Genomic DNA, 25314 nt, shown 5'->3' with positions numbered 1-25314 from the left:
TGGGTGCTGGTGTTGAGATGGGGATCTCTGGGAGATTTTTGCCGTTTGGTATTACATGGAGCTGGGAGGTTTCTTATGGACGAGTATCCTGAACTTGGCTCTCCCACCTCAGAGGCACAGACCTGACACCTGTCCAGAGCACCAAGACCCTGTCAGCCGCACGGCCAGGTACGTGGGGAGTTTCTTGCCTTTTGGGAGGTCTGAGGTCTTCTGCCAGCGTTCAGTAGGTTTTCTGTAGGAGCTTTTTCACGTGTAGATGTATTTCTGATGTATCTGTGGGGAGGAAGGTGATCTCCGCGTCTTACTCCTCCGCCATCTTGAAGGTCTCCCTCAGCTTATTTTAAAGAAGAGGTGGTAGTGGCTTATTTATTTCCGTTTATTCACAGCCATCATCTACACTTGCAAAACAAATAGCACACAGAATGAGTGACTTTGTGGGCCCCATAGGGGGCCTCACAAGTGGGAAAGTGAGTGATACAAAGAAAATGCTTCATTGTAAAGCAACCATACTGCAATAAAACTTAATTTAGAAAAAAAACAGAGAAAACAAAAAGAAAATGCTTCAAAAACAAAGACTGGAGTGAACCTGGCATCGGCTGTCTGTGTCGTCCGGGGCAGTGTTTGGTTCCGGGTAGCAGTATTGTGCGTGGTGAGATGAGGCATCTGTGTGTACCTCAGCATTCAGCGACGCTGGGAGCCAGACTTGCCCACGGAGGGTACAGGGGCCTGTGGTGTCAGGCAGACCCGAAGGCAGGGGCTCCTGGGTTTCCTCCTTGGTGTTTGTGTGATGCCTCTTGGCCCCAGTCACAGCCACATTTAGGAACTGTTGACTTGGAGTTGAAAGAAAGAAAAGAAAAGAAAAAGATATTCCCAATTCCCCAGTCCTCTAGTTCTGTACCATGTACTTATTCATTGCTTCTCTGTCATATACTTAAAAAACATGAACGAAGGTTACAGGGCAGCCCCATTTCAAGCAGGAACACTTGAAATGTGATCCATGTGTGTACTTTGCTAGTTATAGGTTGTGAGACTCACTTTTGGGGAATGGATGGCCCAGGACAAACAGCCTCTCAGGAGGGGATCACATATCTTACCAGTTCATATACATCCTTCTAGGTTAGGGAGAGCAGTCAGGAAGCAGAATCGTAGTACTGCTGTTTCAGTATTTCGTTCACATAGTATGGAAATGCCAGCACTAATACCATTTCTAAAATGTTCAGCATCTGCAAAATAAAAATCAGTGAAATTATTATATTTCAAATACAAAAACTCATAGACTTGGGCTTCCCTGGTGGCGCAGTGGTTGAGAGTCCACCTGCCAATGCAGGGGACATGGGTTCGAGCCCCGGTCCGGGAAGATATCACATGCTGCGGAGCAACTAAGCCCGTGCACCACAACTACTGAGCCTATGCTCTAGAGCCCGCGAGCCACAACTACTGAGCCCACGCGCCACAACTACTGACACCTGCATGCTCTAGGGTCTGTGTGCCACAACTACTGAGCCCACGAGCCGCAACTACTGAAGCCTGCGTGCGTAGAGCCTGTGCTCCACAACAAGAGAAGCCACTGCAATGAGGAGCCTGCACACTGCAACGAAGTGTAGCCCCTGCTCACCGCAACTAGGGAGAGCCCGCACGCAGCAACGAAGACCCAACGCAGCCAAAAATAACAAATAAGTAAATAATATATAAATTTATAAAAAAGTAAAAATACTAGATATAGTTGTCCCTCAGTATCAGTAGCGGATTGGTTCCAGGAGCCCCCATCCCCATACCATGCTCAAGTCCCTCATATAAAATGTTGTACTATTTGCATATAACCTAAGCACATCCTGCCATAGACTTTTTTTAAAAATTTTTTTTTTAACATCTTTATTGGGGTACAATTGCTTTACAATGGTGTGTTAATTTCTGCTCTATAACAAAGTGAATCAGTTATACGTATACATATGTTCCCATATGTCCTCCCTCTTGCGTCTCCCTCCCTCCCACTCTCCCTATCCCGCCCCTCCAGGCTGTCACAAAGCACCGAGCTAATATCCCTGTGCCACGCGGCTGCTTCCCACTAGCTATCTACCTTACTACGTTTGTTAGTGTGTGTATGTCCATGACTCTCTCTCGCCCTGTCAAAGCTCACCCTTCCCCCTCCCCATATCCTCAAGTCCGTTCTCCAGTAGGTCTGCGTCTCTATTCCCGTCCCACCCCTAGGTTCTTCATGACATCCTTTTTTTTTCTTAAATTCCATATATATGTGTTAGCATACAGTATTTGTCTTTTTCTTTCTGACTTACTTCACTCTGTATGACAGACTCTAGGTCTATCCACCTCATTACAAATAACTCAATTTCGTTTCTTTTTAAGGCTGAGTAATATTCCATTGTGTATGTGTACCACACCTTCTTTATCCATTCATCTGACGATGGGCACTTAGGTTGTTTCATAGACTTTAAATCATCTCTCGATTACTTATATTACATAATGCAGTGTAAATGCTATGTAAATAGTTGCCGGTGTGTGGCAAATTCAAGTTTTGATTTCTGGAACCTTCTGGAATTGTCTTTTTTTTTCCCCTGCATATTTTCCAGCTGAGGTTGGTTGAATCTCCAGATGTGGAATCGTGGATAAGGAGGGCCGACTGTATACTGCCAATGCTGTAAAGCCAACAACTGTTTTTATAGTAACTGTTTTCACTTCTCCCATAGTCACTTTTAATTTGAAGTGTTCAAAACTTTATCTTGCTTTAGAGACCAACAGCACATGGTAAAGATCTTTCTTTTGCCTTGAGAATAGGCGAATAATGCTTAGAATAAAATCTCTTCTGAGAGGGAGGTTAGAAAATTCTGAATATTGGCACCAGTTTTAAACACACTTTCCCAACACACTTATTCCAAGAGATACTTGTACCCGTTGTAGGTACCTAGTGCTGTTTTATGGTGTGTGTGTGTTTATTTTAGTGATTTCAATCCCAAAATTCAAAATAATTAGAGAAGTAGGCATGAGAATGAATCAAGTCCCTCTGGGTTCTGTGTGCAGGCTTCCATACCTTGTCTCCCTGGACTGGAATCCTTTCTCTGATTAGTGTTTCTCAGGCTAGGGAAACGTTCCAAGATCCCTGAAGGAACATGTTTCTAAAGAATAAACAAGGGGAATTTTAATTAAAACTGCTTTTCAATGATTTCATTGAAATATACACAAATACAAAAGGAGGTAGATATACACTTCTTATTCATATAGCATTTAAATGTTATAAAACCAAAGCAAATTTACAGATTAGATATTAACAAAACTCTAAAATCAGTAAAACACAAATTAGCCTCATGGATTTAACGTGATGAGCAAATGCGTTACTGAAGCCAAACCCCACTTGCATTGTGATCAGGACTGCGGGCTGCCAGGCCTGGGGACTTGAGTTCTGCAGCTTGTTCTATACACCCAGGGGTGACTCAGCTCTCTTTTGTCCTTTCAGCTGCTATTAAACCTTCATTCATGCAGAGAGCCAGCACTGCAGTGGCCTTTTCCTGGACACAAATGCATCACTTACAAAGGAAGACTGCTTTTCTTCTTTCTTATTACCCTTGGACAATTCAGTATAACATGGCACCAGTGCAATCATTAAAATAAATGCAAATTATATGGTAACACATCATTATAAAGAGGTCATTCAGAATGTGTTTTTATTTTGTTTAGGCTATCGTTAAAAAAAAAAAAAACACAAAATTTAAAAAATTCATAGTGCACTTTCAGATCTCTGGGAATAAATCCATGGTTTTCTGTTTGAGAAACACTGCTACAGGTCAACATGATCTATACCGTTGATTTTTTTTGTTTCTTTCTGTTAGGTTATGTAGCAAACATTATTCATTAACTTAACAAAACCTTTCAGGAGAGAGTTCCTTTTTTCTCCTGATAAACGAAACTAGCATACCTCTTAGATATGTTTGTGGTTGTATTTATTTATAGGCATACCTTGGAGAAATTGTGGATTTGGTTCAAGACCACTGCAATAAAGCGAATATCACAATAAAGCAAGTCACACAAATTTTTTGGTTTCCCAGTGCATACAAAAGTTATGTTTATATTGTACTGTAGTCTATTAAGTGTGCAATAGTATTATGTTTAAAAAAAAATGTACAAACCTTAATTAAAAAATACTTTATTGCTAAAATATGTTAGCTGTCATTTTAGCCTTCAGCCAGTTGCAATCTTTTTGCAGTGGTAACATCAAAGATCACTGATCACAGGTCACCATGACAAATAAGAATGAGAAACTTTGAAATATTGTTAGAATTACCAAAATGTGACACAGAGACATGAAGTGAGCAAATGCTGTTGGAAATATGACGCCCATAGTCTTGAGAGACTCAGGGTTGCCACAAAATTCAATTTGTGGGAAGTGGGGGGAGGGTAGGATGAATTGGGAGATTAGGTTTGACATAAATATACTAACTACCATGTGTAAAACAGATAGCTAGTGGGAACCTGCTGTATAGCACAGGGAGCTCAGGTCGGTGCTCTGATGACCTAGAGGGGTGGGATGGGGTGGGAGGGAGGTCCAAGAGGGAGGGGGGCATATAGGTATACACATAACTGATTCACTTCGCTGTACAGCAGAAACTAACACAACATTGTAAAGCAATTACACTCCAATAAAAATTAAATAAATAATGTAGGGCTCCCCTGGTGGCACAGCGGTTGAGAGTCCGCCTGCTGATGCAGGGGACACGGGTTCGTGCACCGGTCCGGGAAGATCCCACATGCCGCGGAGTGGCTGGGCTCGTGAGCTGTGGTCGCTGAGCCTGTACGTCCAGAGCCTGTGCTCCGCAACGGGAGAGACCACAACAGTGAGAGGCCCACACACCGCAAAAAAAAAAAAAAAAAAGAAAAAAAAAATAATGTAAAAAAAATAAAATGTTTAAAAAAGCAGTATCTGTGAAACACAATAAAACGAGGTATGTCTGTACTGTTATTCCCTTCCTCAAAAGTTTATTCAGATTTATTCACATATTGATGGAGTGTCTTCTGTAGGCCAGGCATTGGTCTAAGTGCCTAGTCAGGGACAGCTTTCTAAATATCTTTTTTTTTTTAATTTATTTTTGGCTGTGTTGGGTCTTCGTTGCTGCGTGGGCTTTCTCTAGTTGCGGCGGGCAGGGGCTACTCTTCGTTGTGGTGTGCGGGCTTCTCATTGCGGTGGCTTCTCGTTGCGGAGCACGGGCTCTAGGCAGGCAGGCTTCAGTAGTTGCAGCACGCGGGCTCAGTTGTGGCTTGCGGGCTCTAGAGCGCAGGCTCAGTAGTTGTGGCACACGGGCTTAGTTGCTCCGCGGCATGTGGGATCTTCCCGGACCAGGGCTCGAACCCGTGTCCTCTGCCTTGGCAGGTGGATTCTTAACTATTGTGCCACCAGGGAAGCCCCTCAGGGACAGCTTTCTAAATATTTGGTTTCTCCCAAGATGAACTCTGTGTGTGTGTGTGTGTGTGTGTGTGTGTGTGTGTGTGTGTGTGTAAAAGGGAGACTTAACATGTTGACAAATGAAATTTGCATTATCCACTTTACCTGACAAAATTAACCTCTGAAGTCATGGTTGTAAAGCTCCTGTTTGGGAATTAGATTTCTTATAAATGAGAGTTCTATTAATACTGTGAATTATGGGGTTAGTGAAATGGTTTGTAAAGGTCCTTTACAATTTTTTTTAAACTGTTTTTCGTGTTCTTCTCAGTCTGTATTCATCAAAACAACTAGTCTGTTCCATCAAAACTCCAGTCAGCTGTTCAAATGGTGTTAGTTCCATGGCCAAATGGTCAGATAGGTTATCTGCTTTGTTTTTTGTTTTGTTATTTGTGGGAGGTAGACAGTTCAAGTTTTGTAATCCAACTAAGAGACTTTTTATGTTTCTTTACACAGAAGGCTAGACCATCTATAATGCAGGTAAATGACTCTGTAAAATTTATTTATGTGTTTTTCCAGCAGTATTCTCTGTGGGCTACTATAATATTGCCAATAATATGTTTTATCCTAGGATGCTATAACACTTTGTTCCTACCCTTTCATCTTCGATGCCCAAGCCAAGACCAAGATGTTACAGACCGATGCTGAACTACAGATGCAGGCAACGTATTTTAAACCTTACTTCCTCTTCTTATGGGTTTCTTTCATCTTATACATTCAGTTGTAATTTTTCCTAATAGGAGAAAGTTGGTTTGGATGAAGTTCCATTGTAACTTTTAGAACTGTTAGAAAAATTTTCAGCAATTTTACATTGAATATAACACATATACGTGAATGCACATCTACACAAACAGGGGTGGCAAGTGTCTTCCTAAAGGACCACATAGTAAATACGTGTCTTTGTGGGCCATACAGTTGTCTCAGGTATTCAGCTCTGTCGTAGCATGAAATTTGAATTTTATATAATTTTCACATGTAGTGAAATATTTTTCTTCTGATTTTTTAAAAACAATTTAAAAATGTAAAAACTACTGTTAGCTCAAGAGCTGTACAAAAGCCGGCAGCAGGCTGGATTCGGTCCTTGGGCCATTGTTTGCTGACCCCTGATAGATAATTAAATGGAGCTTGGCAGGTCTTTATTGACTGAAAGCTCAAGTTATAGAGATTTGTTTAATTTATTTTAGACACCCATTTTTATTGTAAAATATAATTGGTTTTGACAAGCCTAAAAAGACATCTGTGAATTAGCAATCCAAATCTACCAATTCCCATTGTTGGTGGATATATAACTTCATTCATCTCCCTCTCCCTTTCCCCATCTGTCTGTCTCTCTCTAGCTCTTATCTATATATCTTTCTCTCTCTCTATATATATATGTTTTCACAGTGATATATCCATGATATTGACAATTTAAAGGTTTTCCAGAGAAAATGGACATTTTTCAAAGAATAAACACCAGTTTTAGCAAGGGGTTGTTAGGCTTCTTTTCCTGCCACTTTGAAAGTCATAGTTTCTACCCACTGTCCATCATCACTTTCTTCTACGAAGATATTATTTCAGTCTTCGTCAGCTTAAATTATTTTCGAATGAGTTATGGATCATATGGTTTATATAAAGTGTTTCAGTTAATCTCTTTGGGCTCAGATTAGAAAGATTTGTGTGTTTTGTAAACAGGAGTAACTGAGAAAATCTACTGGAAAAGTTAGGAGGAAAATAAAGACCAAAATGGAGCTGCAGTCAGCCTGGCCCCGACCTACCCCTGGTCCAAAGGCAGGGCTGGCTGCCGTCCCCTCTCACAGGTGCACTCTGAGTGGTAACTGCGCTCTTGCATGTGCTGTTCCAGGTGGCGGTCAACGGAGCCAACCTGCAGAATGTCTTCATGCTTCTCACCTTGGAGCCTCTGCTGGCCAGAAGCCCCTTCCTGGTCCTTCATGTTCGCAGGAGCAGCCTTGTTGGAGATGCCCTGAGAGAGCTGAGCATTCATTCTGATATTGATTTAAAAAAGCCTCTCAGAGTGAGTCCTTCCGTATATACCTCTAAACCCCTTCCTGGGTTTTCTTTACACAGTGTTGACGAAGCAGCAGAGATTTTATTAAAATCGTGGAGTACAGCCATTCATTCTTTCTTTCATTCATTTTACAAGAATTTACTCACTTCCTTCTGTCCAGTCACCAAAGAGAACATCTCAACGTGACATCAGATAAAAATGCCAGTGGATTACGTGAGGGGAATATAGGGCCTTTTTTGTCTGCTCTCTTCAGTTTACCTGCTCCAGCTCTACCAAAACCAAGCGAACAACAGCACTGCTAAAGCTTCAACTAGGTAAAACCACCAAGCCAGCATCTAGGAATCTTTGGATGTCAAAGATTTAAGAGAGAAAGAAGGTAAAAAAAAAAAAAGAACGGAAAGGTAGTGAAATTGTCTGGGCAGCTGGTGGCCTGTTAGGATAGGTCCTCTCAGTACTTGGGAAATGATTAAATTAAGAAATTGTCTTTCCTCATAGATTAGGCATGTTTGTGTCACCGCTTAGTGTATTCCCAGGGCTTAGCACAATGCTTGGTACGCAGTAGCTGGTCGGTAAATATTTAGTGAATTACTGAAGTTTTAAGTGAATTCCTGAAGTTTTAAGTGATTTACCTTTCCCTTCAGAAGACTTTCCTAACTCTATTTCCAATCCTGTTGTAAACTCCAGCCTCTGAAATGTAATAGGCAAGAAACTGATGGTCTCCATGATACTGTCACCCTTTTAAAAATTTCCAGTAAGTAGTATTAGTCCCATCAGTCTGCCTGGGAGTTCTCCCTAGAACTTCTGGGTTAGGTTTTTGATATTGCAAAGAGAGGGCACTTTCTTTGCCCCTTGTTTTCAATCAGTAATTCAGGTGGGACAGTTCATGCTTGGTAGCATGTTTAAGTCTTCTGCTGGCATCCATATAATCGGAGACCTTTACTCTCCTGCTCTAGGCAACCTTGACCACAGGCACCGGGATAAGCTTGCTGGTTTTTTTTTCTTTTTGGCCGTGCCATGCAGCACGCGGGATCTTAGTTCCCTGTCCCCTGATCAGACCCGTGGCCCCAGCGTTGGAAGCGCGGAGTCTTAACCAGTGGACCACCAGGGAAGTTCCCAGGATAAGCTTTCTTAAATGCTGTTTTTAGTCCTGTACCTGAGCCCTTACCAGTAAAATGGGGATGATAATAGGAATTCCAGTGCGTAAGACTGTTCTGAGGATTAGGTTAATAGAGTTTAAGTGCTGGCTGGCATGTAGAAGAGTCTCAATAAATCTCGTCCTTTGGTTTGCTGTAGCTGTTGTTGTGATGGGTCTCTAGCCCCTCCCAGAGCCCAGGTCTGTGTCTGCTCAGCACGCTCTCCTCCCTTTCACATGCATCAGTTAGTTCAAGAACTCCGCTGAGAGAGATTTCTTCCTTTATTCAAGTTAGTCACTGCTTTTCTCTACGTGCCAGAACATTTACCTCTCAGTGTATCTGACTCTTTGAAAATAAAATGTATTCTCGAATTGGTTCTTTTATGTTTCCCTCCCTGCCCCAAATCGATGGTAAACTTTCTGTGGACATATGGTAAACTTCTGACTTTCTCTGTATCCCATGAAGTGCCTGGTAAAATTTTGTGTGTTTATAAGTGCCTTGTTAATAATCAGCAGATACACTTTGCAGTTTTCATTGCGTCAGTGTACTCTCTTGTTACATCTTCCTTTCTTTGTCCTGACTTTGGAAATAATTTGCTAAAAAAAAACAACAACAACAAAAAAGACAAACATAAAATGCTAGTGATTTCCCTGAAATACTGATTCTGCTTTCATTATTTCAAGGTCATTTTTGATGGTGAAGAAGCAGTGGATGCTGGTGGTGTCACAAAGGAGTTCTTTCTTTTACTATTAAAAGAATTGTTGAATCCCATCTATGGAATGTTTACCTACTATCAGGATTCAAATCTCTTGTGGTTTTCAGATACGGTAAGTTAGTGACGTCACCTTTCAACAGATGGATTGAATTAAACTGTCAGACCAATCCCTAGCCTTCTGGTGTTTACAGAGGGGAGCATAACAGAGGTAATCATTTAACGTGATTGTCGTCACGTTCCCCGTCTTCATGTTTCACCCGTTGCTAAGATGTCATAGTGTGTTCTGTCACCCATTAGCCCCATTTCCATTTCTAGTAGGTAAGCTCCAAGTTTTGTAATCCTCGGAGGGTAGAAAGAGTAGGGGATGATAAAGAAATTGGTTTTATGACATATAAAAAGTAGTTGTCAAATATATCTTACTTTAATAACAGTGACAGTACGTGTATGAACACTCGTACAGATATACACATACTCACACTTTTTGAAAATTCAGTCGGAGAGCAAAGTTTTAAAAGGCATTCTTATTTCAAGCAGACTGTAGTTTAGCTCTTTTTCTACCAGACTTTTCTCCCTAGATCCGCACTGTCTTGAAAGGTAGCCATTAGCCTCCTGTAGCTATTTAAGTTTAAATTTTATTTAAGTAAGTAATACTAAAGTTGTTCCCTCAGTTGTACTAACCACTGTTCAAGTCCTCAGTAGACACATGTAGTTAGTGGCTGCCATCTGGGACAGCACAGAATAGAATGTTTCCATCATTGCAGAAAGTTCTGTTGGACAGCATTGCTCTAAATGAGGGTAAGCTGTGCTCTGCATCACGGATGAGCTGTAAACGCTTAACTTACAGCATTGCATCTTTGGGCGACAGCTGAACTTTTGTTAGGGGTACTTGTCTGCTTCAGAAGGTAACTAAATATTAACGAGATCTTCATTCTTTCGTACTGAAAATATTTTAAGGTAAATGGCAGATTGTTTTGAGGGCTGCAAACACTGCTTTTCTTTTCTTTTTTTTTTTTTAAATGTTTATTTACTTTTGGCTGTGTCGAGTCTCAGTTGCGGCGTGCGGGCTCCAGAGCACGTGGGCTCTGTAGTTGCGGCACGCGGGCTTAGTTGCCCTGTGGCATGTGGGATCTTAGTTCCCCTACCGCGGATCAAACCCACGTTCCCTGCATGGCAAGGCGGATTCTTAACCACTGGCCCACCGGGGAAGTCCCTGCTTTTCTTTTTAACACATTTGCGCATGTGGTGAAAGTGTTTTGTAGAGCACAACTGGTTTCACTTGATTGGCATAACCTGTGGACTCGCCATCTACAACTCCACCGTGGTGGACCTGCACTTCCCGTTGGCTCTCTATAAGAAGCTACTGAACGTGAAGCCTGGCCTGGAAGACTTGAAGGAGCTGTCACCCACGGAAGGAAGGTACGGAGCTGGAAGACGGGAGCCCGGTGTGGAGAACTGCTCTGGCGCTGGGACCAAAGGTTGACAACACCACGTGTACAAGTTAAGAGTTTATCATTAGACTGTGCTGTGTATGCTTTGTCTTAAGATGTGGCTCCACAGCTCCTGGCTTGAAGCAGTGCCTGTGTCACTCTAGGGGCAGAAGGAGAAAGGGGAAAAGGGAAGTCGTAGCTGCCCAGGAATCCAGCTGTCTGCTTTTCTTATCCTGAACAAAAAATTAGGACTTCGAGCTTTGTCATGGTCCATAAGTACAGGGGAGAAAGTATTGAAAAGGGAGTCTGTATTTTGCAAAAACCTACAGGTCTCCCTGTCCTTCTGTTTCTCTCTTCTGTGTCACCTTGACTGTCACACTGCAGCCACATGCACAGCACTTCTGGCCACCAAACGTGTGGCGGTTTCCCCCTGCCACCAAGTAATTCTCCACGACGCCAGCTGGTGTCCTACGATTCACCTCAGTTCTGACACCGTCTACCTAGAGATGGCATTGGATCCCACAAGCTCAGTGCTCAGTCCCTCCAGACTACTCTCACCCACTTCGGGTGCCACTCGCAAGCAGTAGGTCCCCAGGTTACCCACAACTTCTGTCTGATCTGGTTACAAATCAGAGGTTCTCGAGACCCCTCCTCGGGTCCGATTAATTTCCTAGAGCGGCCCGGAGAATTCAGGGAAGCACTTAGGTTTACCAGTTTATTCAGGGTTTACGATAAAGGATACAGATGAACGGCCAGTTGAAGAGATACAGAGGGTGAGGCCTGGAGGGGTCCTGAGTGTAGTAGGAGCTTCTGACCCCATGGAGTTGGGGTGCACTGCCCTCCCCGTGTGTGGATGTGTTCACCAACCTGGAAGCTCCCTGAACCCCCTACTGTTGGGATTTTAAGGAGGCTTCCTTACGGGGTGATCAATTATGACCTTCATTTCCAGCCCCTCTCCCCTCTCTGGAGAATGGGGGGCGTGGAGCTGAAGATCACGGCTGGGTCCTTCGGGTGACCAGCCCCCACCCAGGAGCCCACCCAGAATCACCCCATTAGAACAAAAGATGCTCCTAACCCTCTCATCACTTAGGGTTTTGGGAGCCCTGTGCCGGGAACTGGGGACAGAGACCAATATACGCATTTTCTGTTACGTCACAGAGGCTTTTTTTTTTTTTTTTTTTTTTTTGCGGTACATGGGCCTCTCACTGCTGTGGCCTCTCCCGTTGCGGAGCACAGGCTCTGGACCCGCAGGCTCAGCGGCCATGGCTCATGGGCCCAGCCGCTCCCCGGCATGTGGGATCTTCCCGGACCGGGGCACGAACCTGCGTCCCCTGCATCGGCAGGCGGACTCTCAACCACTGCGCCACCAGGGAAGCCCACAGAGCCTTTTGAAGAAAGTAGTTTGAGATATAATTTGCATACCACACAATTCACCCAGCTGAAGTATATAATTCAGTGACTTTTAGTATATTCAGAGTTGTACAGCCTTTATTACAATCAATTTTAGAATATTTTCATCACCTGAGAAAGAAACCTGGGACTCCTCAGGCGACATCCCCAACTTCCTCGTCCCCCAAGCCCTGGGCAACCACTGAGCTACTCTCTGTCTCTATTGATGGCCTCTTCTGGCTATGTCACATAAACAGAATCGTACCACGTGTGTTTTTTTGTGACTGGCTTCTTTCACACAGTGCGTTTTCAAGGTTCATCTAGGTTGCAGCTTGTGTCAGTATTTTATTTCTTTTTACTGCCAACTCATATTTCGTTATGTGGATATATGCCACGTTTTGTTCATCTATTCATCAGTTGATGGATGTTGGCTTTCTCCTACCTTCCGGCTGTTACTAATAGTGCTGCTGTGGATTTTCTTACAGACTTTTTGTGTTGATGTAAGTTTTCATTTTTCTTGGGTATGTACCTGGGAATGGAATTGCTAGGGCAAGTGGTAACTCTGTGTTTAGCCTTTTGAGGAACCTCCAGACGGTTTTCCAGCGTAGTGGAGCCATGTTTTTATGTTATTATTCTTTCTGGCTCTTAAAAACTCCTTTTATTCTGAGTTCCTCTGTATTGATTTTAGGTAGCATAAGGCGAAGTATATAAAAAGACCATATCTGTGACTTTCTCTAAACAGTACAATTCTTTTGACTTCAACAGGAAGGAACATCCCTTTTTTTTTTTTTTTTTATGTGGCACGCGGGCCTCTCACTGTTGTGGCCTCTCCCGTTGCGGAGCACAGGCTCCGGACGTGCAGGCTCAGCGGCCATGGCTCACGGGCCCAGCCGCTCCACGGCATGTGGGATCCTCCCAGACTGGGGCACGAACCCGTGTCTCCTGCATCGGCCGGCAGACCCTCGACCACTGCGCCACCAGGGAAGCCCAGAACATCCCTTTTTTATGGAGAAAGAAGACTGATTTTAAGATGGAGATAGAGGAAGGGTGGTCTCTAAGGTGCCCTCTGGAAATGAGACTGTCACACCACCAGTATAGGACACCAATACAGAGAAATCATAAAGGATGTGGGGAGAGGGTGCACAGAGAGAGGAAAAGAAAATTTAGAAGGAATATAAAAAAATGACAGAGGAGACCCAGGCAGGGTTGCTTTTTTTGGTAACTGAGAGTGACAGAAATGTGTGCTATTTTCTTTGCCAACCTGGCTGAGAATGATACATTTCAAGTAATCTTCTTGGCTGGTTAACTGGAAACATTTAAATTCCACACTAAGAATTTTCTTTCTGGGCAATTTTTTCTTTCTGGAACTGCCAGACTCCGCGATCACTAAAGAAGAAAGTGTGAATGAGGTCTAGTAATAAGAACGTATTCTCGTGAGAGTATACTATATGATCATTGTTGGCAGAAACATGTTTCGGTGTTCTTTAATATGGTGGTTCTTTACCATACAGAGCCCCTTGCATTAACAAGTATGCCATTAAGATTCCTAAGTGGATACAGTGACTTAGTAGCTTTTTTTTTTTTATGGTAAGAGGATTTTTCTACTAATGCCTATGGCTAAAGCAAGTCTGTAGGACCGCTGCAAGACCATCTCCTCATGTATCTACTTCTGAGGAATACCAGAGTTAACCCATGTGTCAGATATGACTCCATCAGAATTTCTTCATAAATTCAGTAAGATTTGTCAGTAGGAATAGAGAATGATTAATGAGTGTCTTACAAGTCAACTGCCGTATTTCTTTTCAAGAGACAGTTAACATGATTTTCTGTCAGTCTGGATTTATGTTCATTCTAGAATCTTCTTTGCTAGCGTTTCCTTGCAGACAGTCTGGTGGGCATGTGACTGAGATAGAAACACTATTGCCATGTCTGATTTGCCTCATTTCCTTTCTCTGTCAATCTGTGATTAGGAGTCTTCAAGAACTTCTAGATTACCCTGGGGAAGATGTTGAGGAGACTTTCTGCCTCAACTTCACGGTAAGGATTTCCACAGTTTACTCTTGATTGTAGCTGTCTCTTTCATCATGCTTACAAGTCACAATTAACATTAATTTTTCTCCAAATCAAAGAACAAATTCAGCGACTTCTCTGAACCAAATTATTGTAGTCATAGTGTCTTTTTTTATTTTTTAAATTTTATTTGTTTATTGGCTGCATTGGGTCTTTGTTGCTGTGTGCAGGCTTTCTCTAGCTGCGGCGAGCGGGGGCCGCTCTTCGTTGCGGTGTACAGGCTTCTCATTGCGGTGGCTTCTCTTGTTGCGGAGCACGGGCTTTAGGCACATGGGCTCAAGTAGTTGTGGCACACGGGCTTAGCTGCTCCGCAGCATGTGGGATCTTCCCGGACCAGGGCTCGAACCTGTGTTCCCTGCATTGGCAGGCGGATGCTTAGCCACTGCGCCACCAGGGAAGTCCCTTTAGTGTCTTTTTTAAAATCAAATTATAGTTGCTGTACAATATTATATCAGTTACAGGTGTACAATATAGCGATTCACAATTTTTAAAGGTTATACTCCATTTATAGTTATTATAAAATATTTGCTGTATTCCTCATGTTGTACAGTATGTCTTTGTAGCTTATTTTATACCTAATAGTTTGTACGCCTTAGTCCCCTACCGCTGTACTGTCCCTGCCCCCTTCCCTCTCCCCACTGGTAAACCACTAGTTTGTTCTCTAAATCTGTGAGTCTGCTTCTCTTTCGTTATATTTACTAGTTTGTTGTGTTTTTTAGATTCTATGTACACGTGACATCGTACAGTATTTGTCTTTCTCAGTCTGACTTATTTCATTTAGCATAAAACCCTCCAAGTTCATCCATGTTGCTGCAAATGGCACAATTTCCTTCTTTTTTATGGCCGAGTAGTATTCCATTGTGTACATGTGTCACATCTTATTTACCCATTCATCTTTTGATGGACACTTAGGTTGCTTCCATATCTTGGCTATTGTAAATAATGTTGCTGTAAACATTGGGGTGCATGTATTTTTTCGAATTACTGTTTTTGTTTTTCTCAGGTATATACTCAGGAGTAGAATTGGTGGGTCATATGGTAGTCAGAGTGTCTTGAATGTTACAGGAGTTCAATAAATGTGTTGAATAAATGAATGAATGATTAATCTATACAATTAAGAAAATTACTGAAGCATTATTCCTCTTTACTCCTATACATATAATTTCTAGAGTTCATGTCATTTTCTCTTTGATTGCATTTATTGGCAACTCCATGTCTTGGCATATATACACTACCAAACGTAAAATAGATAGCTAGTGGGAAGCAGCTGCATAGCACAGGGCGATCAGCTCGGTGCTTTGTGACCAGCTAGAGGGGTAGGATAGGGAGGGTGGGAGGGAGACGCAAGAGGGAGGGGATATGGGGATATAGGTATATGTATAGCTGATTCGCTTTGTTATACAGCAGACACTAACACAACATTGTAAAGCAATTATACTCCAATAAAGATGTTAAAAAAAAACAGTAATGAAGAAAAATAAAAAGATATCTTTTTAAGGTGCCAGTGTTCTCTGACTCAGGTTCCCTTTCTCCTCCTGAGAATGTTCTGTGGCAATAAGTAGTCATTAAGCTACGTTTGTTCCTAAAGCTTCTCTCAGTCATTTGGGGTCTAGAAAGATAAGTGGTCTACAAAATTGAAATGTTTCTTTCTTCCTCCCTTAAATACAGATTTGTCGAGAAAGCTATGGCGTGATTGAACAGAAGCAGCTGATACCTGGGGGAGACAGAGTGGCTGTGTGCAAGGAGAACAGGTGAGTCCTGATCCTGGACCGTGCACACGTTACTTCATTTCTCTGCACTTTTAAGACCAAGACTGAAGTTAAATTTTCATCCCTTCTTCAGAGGGAGTGAGGGTGTTAAGGCAACTTTAGGGGTTTAAAAGTAGAGGAAGCAGCAGACCTGGGTTCAGGAGATAACTGTTGTAGTTTTACATCTCTGTCTTACTGGCTTTGACCCTGAGCAAATCACGTAAACACTCTGATCTCAGTTTCTCATCTGTCAAATGGGGGTTATAATAACTGTCCTGCCTCCCTCATGGAATGGTTGTGAGACTAAAGTGAGGTAATTTATAGGAGAACACTTTGGAATGAATGAACTCCCAGCATTTAGCACAAAGTTTCCAGTATCCAGCAGAGCGAGTGGCATAAAAATGCTCCAAAAAAATATGTTGAATAAGCGAATGCTGTAAAGATGCTTACGATTATGGTGGTTTTATTGCTGAAGAATTTGTAATACAGGTTTTAAGTTAAATTCTTTCTGCCTCATGAAAATTAATCCAAGTCTATCTGGTTTTTCAGGGTGGTTTTTCTCTGTGTTATCCCTTTGGAGGAGAAAAAAATTCAATTTTGTTTGCTTTTGAATTAAATGATGAGTGAGGTTGTTGGCCATCTGCATGTTAAGCAGTTCAGTTTACAAGCACTGAGTGTCTGCTGTACGCCAGGCGTGTTGCCGAGTACAGGAAATAAGTAACTTTTATCTCAAGGCAGCTGGGAAGGGGCAGTGTAATGAGTGATTGCAGGAGATTATGGTGCATGTGATAGGAAAGTGATAGGCCAAGCGCCAGGGAACCAGGAGGAGAGGCCATAACACTGACCAGACACTGAAGAGGGAAAACATTTTAGGCACAGGGAATAACATGAGTCAGACTCTCCAATTTAACACATGCCAGAGAATGAAGAGTATTTGTGGGGCGGGGCTTAGGGTACGGCTGGAGGGTGGGCACAGTGGTATTGGGGTGGAGCTAGTCAAGACCTGGAATGGGTTTGCAGTGGGACATGGTTGATCTCCGTTTGAGTGATGACTGGTGGCCATATGGAAGTCAGCCACGTGTGGAGAGGCCCATTACGAGGCTGTTGAGGTAGCTCAAGGGCAGGGTGGTAAGGGCCAAAGTGAAGCTAGCAGGGATACGGAGCCGGCTACGTGTTTATGTAATCAGCAGGAGCTAGTGTCTCATTATATACAGATGGTACTAGAGAGTCATGTCATTTTTTTTTTTTAATCAATTTATTTATTTATTTTTGGCTGCATTGGGTCTTTGTTGCTGCGCGTGGGCTTTCTCTAGTTGCGACGAGCGGGGGCTACTCTTTGTTGCAGAGCGCGGGCTTCTCACTGCGGTGGCTTCTCGTTGCGGAGCACGGGCTCTAGGCGCACGGGCTCAGTAGTTGTGGCTCGTGGGCTCTAGAGCGCAGGCTCAGTAGTTGTGACGCACGGGCTTAGTTGCTCCGCGGCATGTGGGATCTTCCCGGACCAGGGCTCGAACACCCATGTCCCCTGCATTGGCAGGCAGATTCTTAACCACTGAGCCACCAGGGAAGTCCCGAGAGGCACGTATTGATAACAACTCTGAGGCTTCTGATTTGGAGAGCTGACCAACAGGAAACAGAATCTGTAGCACAGGGTGGAGGGGAAAGAGTTCTATTTTGTATGTGTTGATTTTGACATGTCTGTGTGATACCTAGGTGATTTTGTTTAGAGCTGAAAATTTATGTCTGTCATCAAGAGGGGTCTTTTTTTAAAATCAATTCATAGTTTTTTTTTTTTAAGTAGGATGTTTTCTTTTTCTTTTTTGCATTTAAAATTTTAATACAGTCTTTAAAGGTTACTTTCCATTTACAATTATTACAAAATATTGGCTGTATTCCCATACTGTACAGTACACCCTTGAACCTATCTTACACTAGGTAGTTTGTACCTCCCACTTCCCACACCCTATGTTGCCCCTCCCCCCGACAGGTAACCATAGTTTGTTCTCTATGTCTGTGAGTCCGCTTCTTTTTTGTTATATTCACTAGTTTGTTGTATTAGAAGAGAAGTCTTATATCAGTAGTTTATTTGTTTACTTATGCCAGTCTTAATGACCAGTGAACTTGAGGTTGCCTACACAAGGAAAAAAGTGGTGAAATAAATAAAAACGAGGACAGGGAAAATGTATGTTCTTAGATGAGTTGTATGTATTAGAATAGAAAGTAGACTCTTGAGATGAGGATTTAGGGACCGTTAGCACATTAGCTAGAGACGAAACTTCTTGGCTTAAAGAAGCGGTAGGGGTGAGCAAAGACGAGGGAGTGGCAGTCTCCACTTGGGAGGGTTGTGAGCGAGGGAAGCCTTCTGGAGGCAAGGGTTCGTTGAAGCTGTGGAAGAAGTTACAGATGAAGAGAAGTTGTGTGCTGTTTTAAGCATGTTGGGAAATTAAAGCTAATTCACTCTGGGTGCTAGTTGGCTTCTTACTGTAAATAGTTGCAAAGATGCAAACAGAGATCCTATGAAATTCACTCTATCCAAGTGATATATATTGGCTTCCTCCCGTAAGTTTTCCCTTTGGAAAACAGGAATGATAGAAAAACTGACAGGCCTCTTCTTCCATCCTTTTATGTTTTTAAAGATAGCTGGAAGCCCAAGTGGTCTAATGTAACATTCAGTAATCTTTTTTGTCATGTAAACCTTCCAGACTATCCAGGAAGCCTCAGCTTTGGGGCAAGTGTGAGCTCTAATACCAGAATTAAGTAAAATAATCCAGAAGTTGCTAAGTACCCAACAGAATGGCTTCAGATGATGAAATTATCTTGACTCTGGGAATCTAATATAGAGGCTAGTCTTGTCTCAAGTAGGTGTTTCAATCGAAACTCTAACTTGATAAGAATCTTTTGGAGCTGAAAGCACTGTCCTTTCTGTATCTACATAATGTTGGTATTTTTGTTAACAGCAAATGATTTGTTTAATAAGAACAGTCTCATTATTCCGTAGAGTCTGATAATGTTTTTATTTTATTTAGTTTTCATTTTTTAATATTTATTTATTTATTTGGCTGCGATGGGTCCTTGTTGCGGCACGTGGGATCTTCGTGGCAGCATGTGGGATTTTTAGGTGAGGCATGCGGGATCTTTAGTTGCGGCATGTGAACTCTTAGTTGCCGCATGTGGGATCTAGTTCCCTGACCAGGGATCGAACCCGGACCCCCTGCCTTGGGAGCGCGGAGTCTCAGCCACTGCGCCACCAGGGAAGTCCTTGATACTGTTTTTAGAATTGGGGAATTTATGGCAGATCATAAAGTGGCTTTGTGGGTCCAGGTGATTTCTCTTCCCTCCTGGTTTTGCTGATTGCTTTATTACATATGTATGTATGTGTGTACGTAGATACATCTACAGCCTTTAGTCTTTCAAAGGATGTCTGAGCTTTTGCATCAGATTTCAGACACGACAGTGTGTGCATCATTTGTTAGGAGCTAACAGTGGGCTGGGCAAGCAGCCTGAGGAGGGGCATATCCAGAATCTCTTCACATTCTGGTGAGTCATCCCAATGCGCTGTGTGTTAGATACGGCGGGGGGGGGGGGGGGGGGGGGGGGTGGGGTGGGGGGGTGGGGGAGAGCCATGTCGTGCGGGCATAGGTGATCTGTGATGTAGTCTTCAGAGAGGCAGTTGTTGGGACTTTTCTTTTTCATATCTTGATAAAATTATTGCTCTTGGAGTACTTTTTGTCTCTGCCTTTTTTGCTCTCTCTCTTTCTGGGTCTGAGTTTTTCTCTTTCTGTCTCTCTGCTTCTCTCTCTCTGTCACTCTCACTGTCTCTCCTTATTCGGTAGGTGTTTCTTTGAATCAGCGATTGAATTCACTTAATAGTTGAGAGACAGTTTGTGCAGGAACACTGAAGTAGACCACAGTTTGTTTAGGGTGATAAGCTGTTCTCATATGTAACCGTAAATGAAGTATGAAGACAAAATTGATTAATTGGATCGGAAGGGGATCAGAGAAATCCACGTGGACAGATGCATCTGGGAGGATGGATATGGGATTAGAGCTGTTGGGAGGACTCCTAAGATTTGGATACTAGAAAGTAGAGACGAGGATATAATAAAAAGGGAAAGGTGCTCTGTAAAGTTTGTGAGCAAAGGAGTTGCATGGTAGATGTGGGTCCGTGGCACACTTTCTTTCTTCGTCTTCTTTTTTTCCTTCTCCATTATTTATATCTGTTGCTGACTCTTGGGCTGCACCCCACAGTCCTACAAGCTCTGTACTTGCCCAGCCTTAAGACCGAAGAAAGAGCCTGGAGTCAGCAACAGAGACATCAGTGGTTTACTGGATGGGAGATCTTACATGTCTGAAGCAAGGTTTTGGAGCGACACCCCACTGTGTGCATCCGAGGTCAGGCAGGATGTGGTGGTAGTCTTTGCTACCGGGGGGATGGAGGAGGTTACCAGTTATAGGGGGAATCAACATCAGGTTGGCTCTCAGTTATCAGGGAAACCAGTAGACGGGCATGCCCTTCAACACCCCTTTGATAAGCTATCTATCTTCGTGGAGATGTTCTCATCTCAAATTAGAACAGTCATTTAGTTAGGGCCTGGGGCAAGTATGTAGGAAGGTCAGTCATGTGAGTAGGTGTAGGTGAAGCAGGCACAGGTAGAGCAGGGGATGTACAGCGAGCAAGAGAACAGCCATCTTGAATGTCCTGACCATACACTGACACATATGCACTCCTGGACATTGCTGATCCCATGAGGGGTCCTCAGAATCAGTGTGGAGAGCGTGCTTTTGTTTACAGCCATGTGGGTTCCTTGTCTCTGTCTATGCAGTTATTTGTCCCTAATTGACCTCAGGGCTGCTTCTACAAGACATTTTTCATAAGGATGGTCTGATGACATACAGGTTCCTTAAAAGAAAGACAGTACATAATTTCAAGGGAGTAATAAGGGAAGTTACATTATTCTTTTACTTGTATTACAAAACTCCATTGTTATGCTACCATGACTTTCTAAAAAATAGCTTCTCTCTTTCTAAAAAAGTTTTCAAATCTTTGTGCAGTAAAATGTGCTGTCGTTTTAAATATCGCCAGGCAGAGGGGGGGTTCTTATTTTTATTGCCAGTACGCGATGCTTGAAATTTAAACATGGAATGGCTTCTGTGTTAGGTGCAAGTTTGGGTTTCGGCTTTTCTGTGTTGCTAGCACTCATCGAACACACAGTGGAGAGCTCACCCACTGCTTTAGGCACTGTTTTCCATGACTCTGTACTCGGTGACAGGAGCAGACCCCCTTGCTGACACAGTTACCTGTTGGGAAGGCTTTTGAGAACCTAGTGTGGTTACTGCCTCATTACAGAGTATTGCTGTCAGAGTTAGGGACAGCCAGAAGAAGACAAGCAGATGTTTTTTCCTTTATCTTTAATGTTGCAAAAAGCAGAAATCTTAACATTAAAGCATGTTGAGATCCCGGTAAGAAAGCTTGTATATGACGGTAAAAGATTAATCATTGCAGCTGTTATTTCCTTTTGACTGTTATATGCCATAACCTCATCACCGGGGGTCCTTTTTGGGTATTTCATAGATTAGTCTAAGAAAATTAAATGAAAGAACCAAAAGAATAACACCTGCTGGATTTTTAACTTGAGCGTTGTGTATACAGATACTGCTGGCATTGAAGCTGTTTCTGTTAACAGTAAGATATTTGCTGTCACCACTGCCCTGGAGGGAAATGTCAGAAGGGTACCAATTCTGTATCCATAATTTATTACATTCCATTTGGACTTAAAATTGCTTTCTTTCCTTGGACAAGAGCTGCAGACAGACAATTGAATTATAAGCATCCAGGTAAAAGAACATCCATGGGTGATTGCTGGCGGCCACATCTTAGCTACATCTTGGAACAGCTGGCAGTCACATCTGAATAATACTGCATTACATGACTATTTGTGGTTAAGTAGTTCTCACACTCTGTGGCATGGTGTTACTACCATTAATAAAAAAAAACCCCACATATCATTCTAGATTTCCCCCAGTTTAACTCAATTTAATCAAATCAAATGCAATCAATATCTTCCCCCATTTCTGCCATATTAAAAAAGGGGTGGGGAGAGGGAATAATGAAAAGGAAATGCCAGGCTTAAGGTAAGTGCTCCAAAGGGCACCTAGATTCCATAGAGCGAACCTGAGAATAAAACCCACACATGACAAATACTTCTAGCGTCTTAAGATCTACTGAAGTTAGGACTAATGAAAGACTTCACTTGATCTCTTTTTTTTTAATCGTCTTTATTGGAGTATAATTGCTTTACAGTGGTGTGTTAGTTTCTGCTTTATAGCAAAGTGAATTAGCTATACATATACATATATCCCCATATCTCCTCCCTCTTGCGTCTTCCTCCCACCTTGATCTCTTGAGATAGTCTATGAGAGGTGTAATCGTTAAGATCTGCGTGGTACTCTCACTGGGCTGTTATAGGAATAGCAGATAATTAAAATGCCAGTAACGTTTCTCGAGTGCTTCCCTTGTGTCAGGCATTATTCTGAGTCCTTCCCATGCAGTCCTCCCCACTTCACAGTTGAAGAAACTGAGGCAGAGAGAGACAAAAGTCACTTGTTCAAGGTTACACAGCCAGAAGTCCAGTGTTCAAACACCAGAGCCAGGATGCAGAGCCATTCTGTTTGACTGAGAGCTTGTGCTCTCAGTACACTGCCACTTACAGGGCCAAGACCGGGGCTCCAGAGTCCCCATGTCCCCTCATCCCTAGAAGATAAATGACTTTGAAGAGTTCGCCGTTTTAGTTGCAGGCAGACTATGCAAGTTTTTAAAAACAAAGTTGGCATAGTTAAAGACATACGATGTGCGTATAAAAGTGTATGTCTGAATTTTTAAACTTAGGTTGAGACAGTGTTTATATCTATAATGTTATTATAAAGCCCTCATGAACACCCTTAATAATGGCTGCACAGCCTGCTGTGTCAATGTGTATTTTCTCTTCTTTCCCTTTTGGGTATCTGGCTTGTTTCTGTGTTCTTTTTTTTTTCCTTGCCCTTTTTTTCTTTCTCTTCCCCCTCCATTTTTAATAACACTGTATCAGTCATCTTACGTATAAAGCTTTGTTTGTTTTTAAAATTTCTTTTTAATGGTAAGGTCCCAAGGGTGAAATTGAATTAGTGTATATCATTTTGAATTTGTTGATATTTTTACTAAATTGATTTTGCTAATGAATGATACCAGCTTATACATTATCGTCAATGTATGAGAAGTACCCATTTCATCGAATCCTTACAAATACTGAGTGTTCTTTTTTTTTAAATCCAATCTGATTTAATAAGAAACTTGACCTCACTTGTAAAATTCGTATTTCTTCCATGCTTAGGCTACTTTACATAGTCTGCCCAGCATTGATCCTTTTTACTGATGTTTACCTCTAAAATATTTTTGTTTAAAAGAAGTGAATGAGATAGAAGTCGTCATTGCCCAGCATTATTAATGTATTAAATGCCACTGAATTGCTCATTTAAAATGGCTATGTTTTGTGAATTCCACGCCAATAAAAAAACGTGTTTGTGTCTGTGTGTGGCACACGCAAACGCGTCTGTGTGCGCTTAATTGTGAACTCTCGGAGAGCTGCTGTGATGTGCTCGGGCAGGCAGTGTGGGCGTGCTGCAGTCTTCTGCATAATGCTCTGAGAGACCGAGTTGAATGTGTAATGCACAGTTGCCTTTCTTTCTGCCAGTTACGTTGTGCATTGCTTACTAATTTGGGCCTATAATGGATGAAAAAAGGTTTATGAGTAAGAGCATTTGACCTGCCTTCAAGGGAGGGTATCCGGCTACATGTTAACACACAAGATTTATGTCTGCCTGAGGAACTATCAAATAAGCAGTGCAGGAAACAGAGGGGAAGGATCAACCCAGTTAGGAAAATGGTGGAAATTGTTTGACATTGTGAAGGGCACATTATGTGCCTTATCCTGAGAAAAGTAACCAACAGTGGTATGACTGGTAGCTAGAAAACCCCACAGCTAAAGTCTTATCATAAGTGAAAGAAAGATTGCTGGCCAGAGCACACAGCTCGGCCTGCATATCCTCCAGACCTTGCTGGAGGCCTGGTCCACTTAGTATTGCCCTTTCAGGACGTGTCTTGCTGCCCCAAACAGGATTGCAGTATTTCCCTTTTTTAAAGTCGTCCGCTGATGTCCTTTACGTTTTTCTCTCTTAAGATGAAATGATTTTCATATCATTTGTATCAACTCTTTATTGTATGAAGACTATTAACCCTTTGCCATCTGTATTTATTGCAGATTTTATTCCCAGTTTGCTGTTTACTTTTAAAAATGTGGAGTCTGTTTAAGTCTCTAAAACTTCTTAATTTTTGTGTTGTCGTGCGTGTCGATTATTTCTTATGGTCTTAAATCATTCTGGATGTAACCTTTCCCTGTCTAGTAATTGATAATAATATATTTTCTTCAATTAAAAAAATTTTTTGTGTGTCTGGTCTAAGGTAAAAATCTTAATTGTTTTTCCTATTCTTACAGGTGAAGATTAGGGTAATTATATGGTTCCAGATCCAGTTTGGGTTTTGATTTGAAGTGTAATAAATTAAAAGTTAATTTGGGAAGAATTGACACTTTTGTGATATTCAATCTCACCTTCCAAAGGCCTCTTTTACATTTCTTTGTGATACTGTTTTTTTTTTCCATTGGTTATATACATTTTTATTAGAGGTTTTTATAAATATTTTGGTTTCTTATTTCTACTGTGAAAGAGAGCCCTTTGCATATATTTTTATCATTAGTAGTGCCTAGAAATAGTTATTGGTTTTTATATACTTATATGTTTGGTCTATTCCTCAGATTTGTGAATGTGATAGCTTTCAGTTGATTCTCTTGGGTTTTCTATGTGTAATCACATGCCTGAAAAAAATTTTTTTTTCCCCCACTAGCTACACACCTTATTTGTTTCATTCAGTTTTGCTTTTTTGTGGGACCTAGAAAAATATTAAATGACAGTCTCTTACTCCTAGAGATAAGAAATGAATATTGAATTATTTTAGATTTTTTCCCTTCTATTTCAGATAATCGTGGTTAAGATAATCATTGACTTATGTAATACATTATTTTGATTTTCTCTTTTTGTTGTCCTGGCCCTAAGGAAGATTAATAATACATTAAGGTTTCACTCAACTATTGCCATTAGCAACAGGTCAGAGCTTCCTTCCGTTCCCGAAGGTAAAGCAGTCTAATTTTGCTTCTAATTTTAACCCTTAAGGGAAATGGAAGAAAGCACGTCTGTGTTTAAAATTTTGGGGGGGGTCTTCAGTTTTATACTTCATTTAGAATGCCCAAATATAAAGCTGAAATAGACTTTTTAATATATGCATAATGTCACGTT

The 25314-nt window shown here is 41.9% G+C and overlaps 1 protein-coding gene across 8 annotated transcripts in view; it reads left to right on the top strand.

Annotated features, from left to right (window-relative positions):
• HERC3 (HECT and RLD domain containing E3 ubiquitin protein ligase 3) overlaps positions 1–25314 on the top strand; it is a 138239-nt gene that overhangs the window by 76338 nt on the left and 36587 nt on the right. For 5 of the 8 annotated variants that reach the window (XR_004349898.1, XM_032631841.1, XM_032631845.1 and 2 more), the window contains 7 exons: positions 5900–5923; positions 6015–6104; positions 7287–7457; positions 9268–9411; positions 10549–10715; positions 14086–14152; positions 15854–15936. Coding sequence is in view for 5 of the 8 variants with exons in the window: in XM_032631841.1 (XP_032487732.1) it covers positions 5900–5923; positions 6015–6104; positions 7287–7457; positions 9268–9411; positions 10549–10715; positions 14086–14152; positions 15854–15936 (746 nt within the window). In the remaining 3 variants the exon portion in view is untranslated. Of the gene's footprint in view, positions 1–1479; positions 1678–5899; positions 5924–6014; positions 6105–7286; positions 9412–10548; positions 10798–14085; positions 14153–15853; positions 15937–25314 lie in introns of those variants that run through there. The other 3 variants (XR_004349899.1, XM_032631844.1, XR_004349901.1) reach the window with 3 other exon arrangements.

The sequence above is a fragment of the Phocoena sinus genome, chromosome 5 (assembly GCF_008692025.1).
Source record: "Phocoena sinus isolate mPhoSin1 chromosome 5, mPhoSin1.pri, whole genome shotgun sequence".
Classification (NCBI taxonomy): Eukaryota; Metazoa; Chordata; class Mammalia; order Artiodactyla; family Phocoenidae; genus Phocoena; species Phocoena sinus.
The sequence above is the reverse complement of the archived record's forward strand: the minus strand, read 5'-3'. Positions and strand labels throughout refer to the sequence as shown.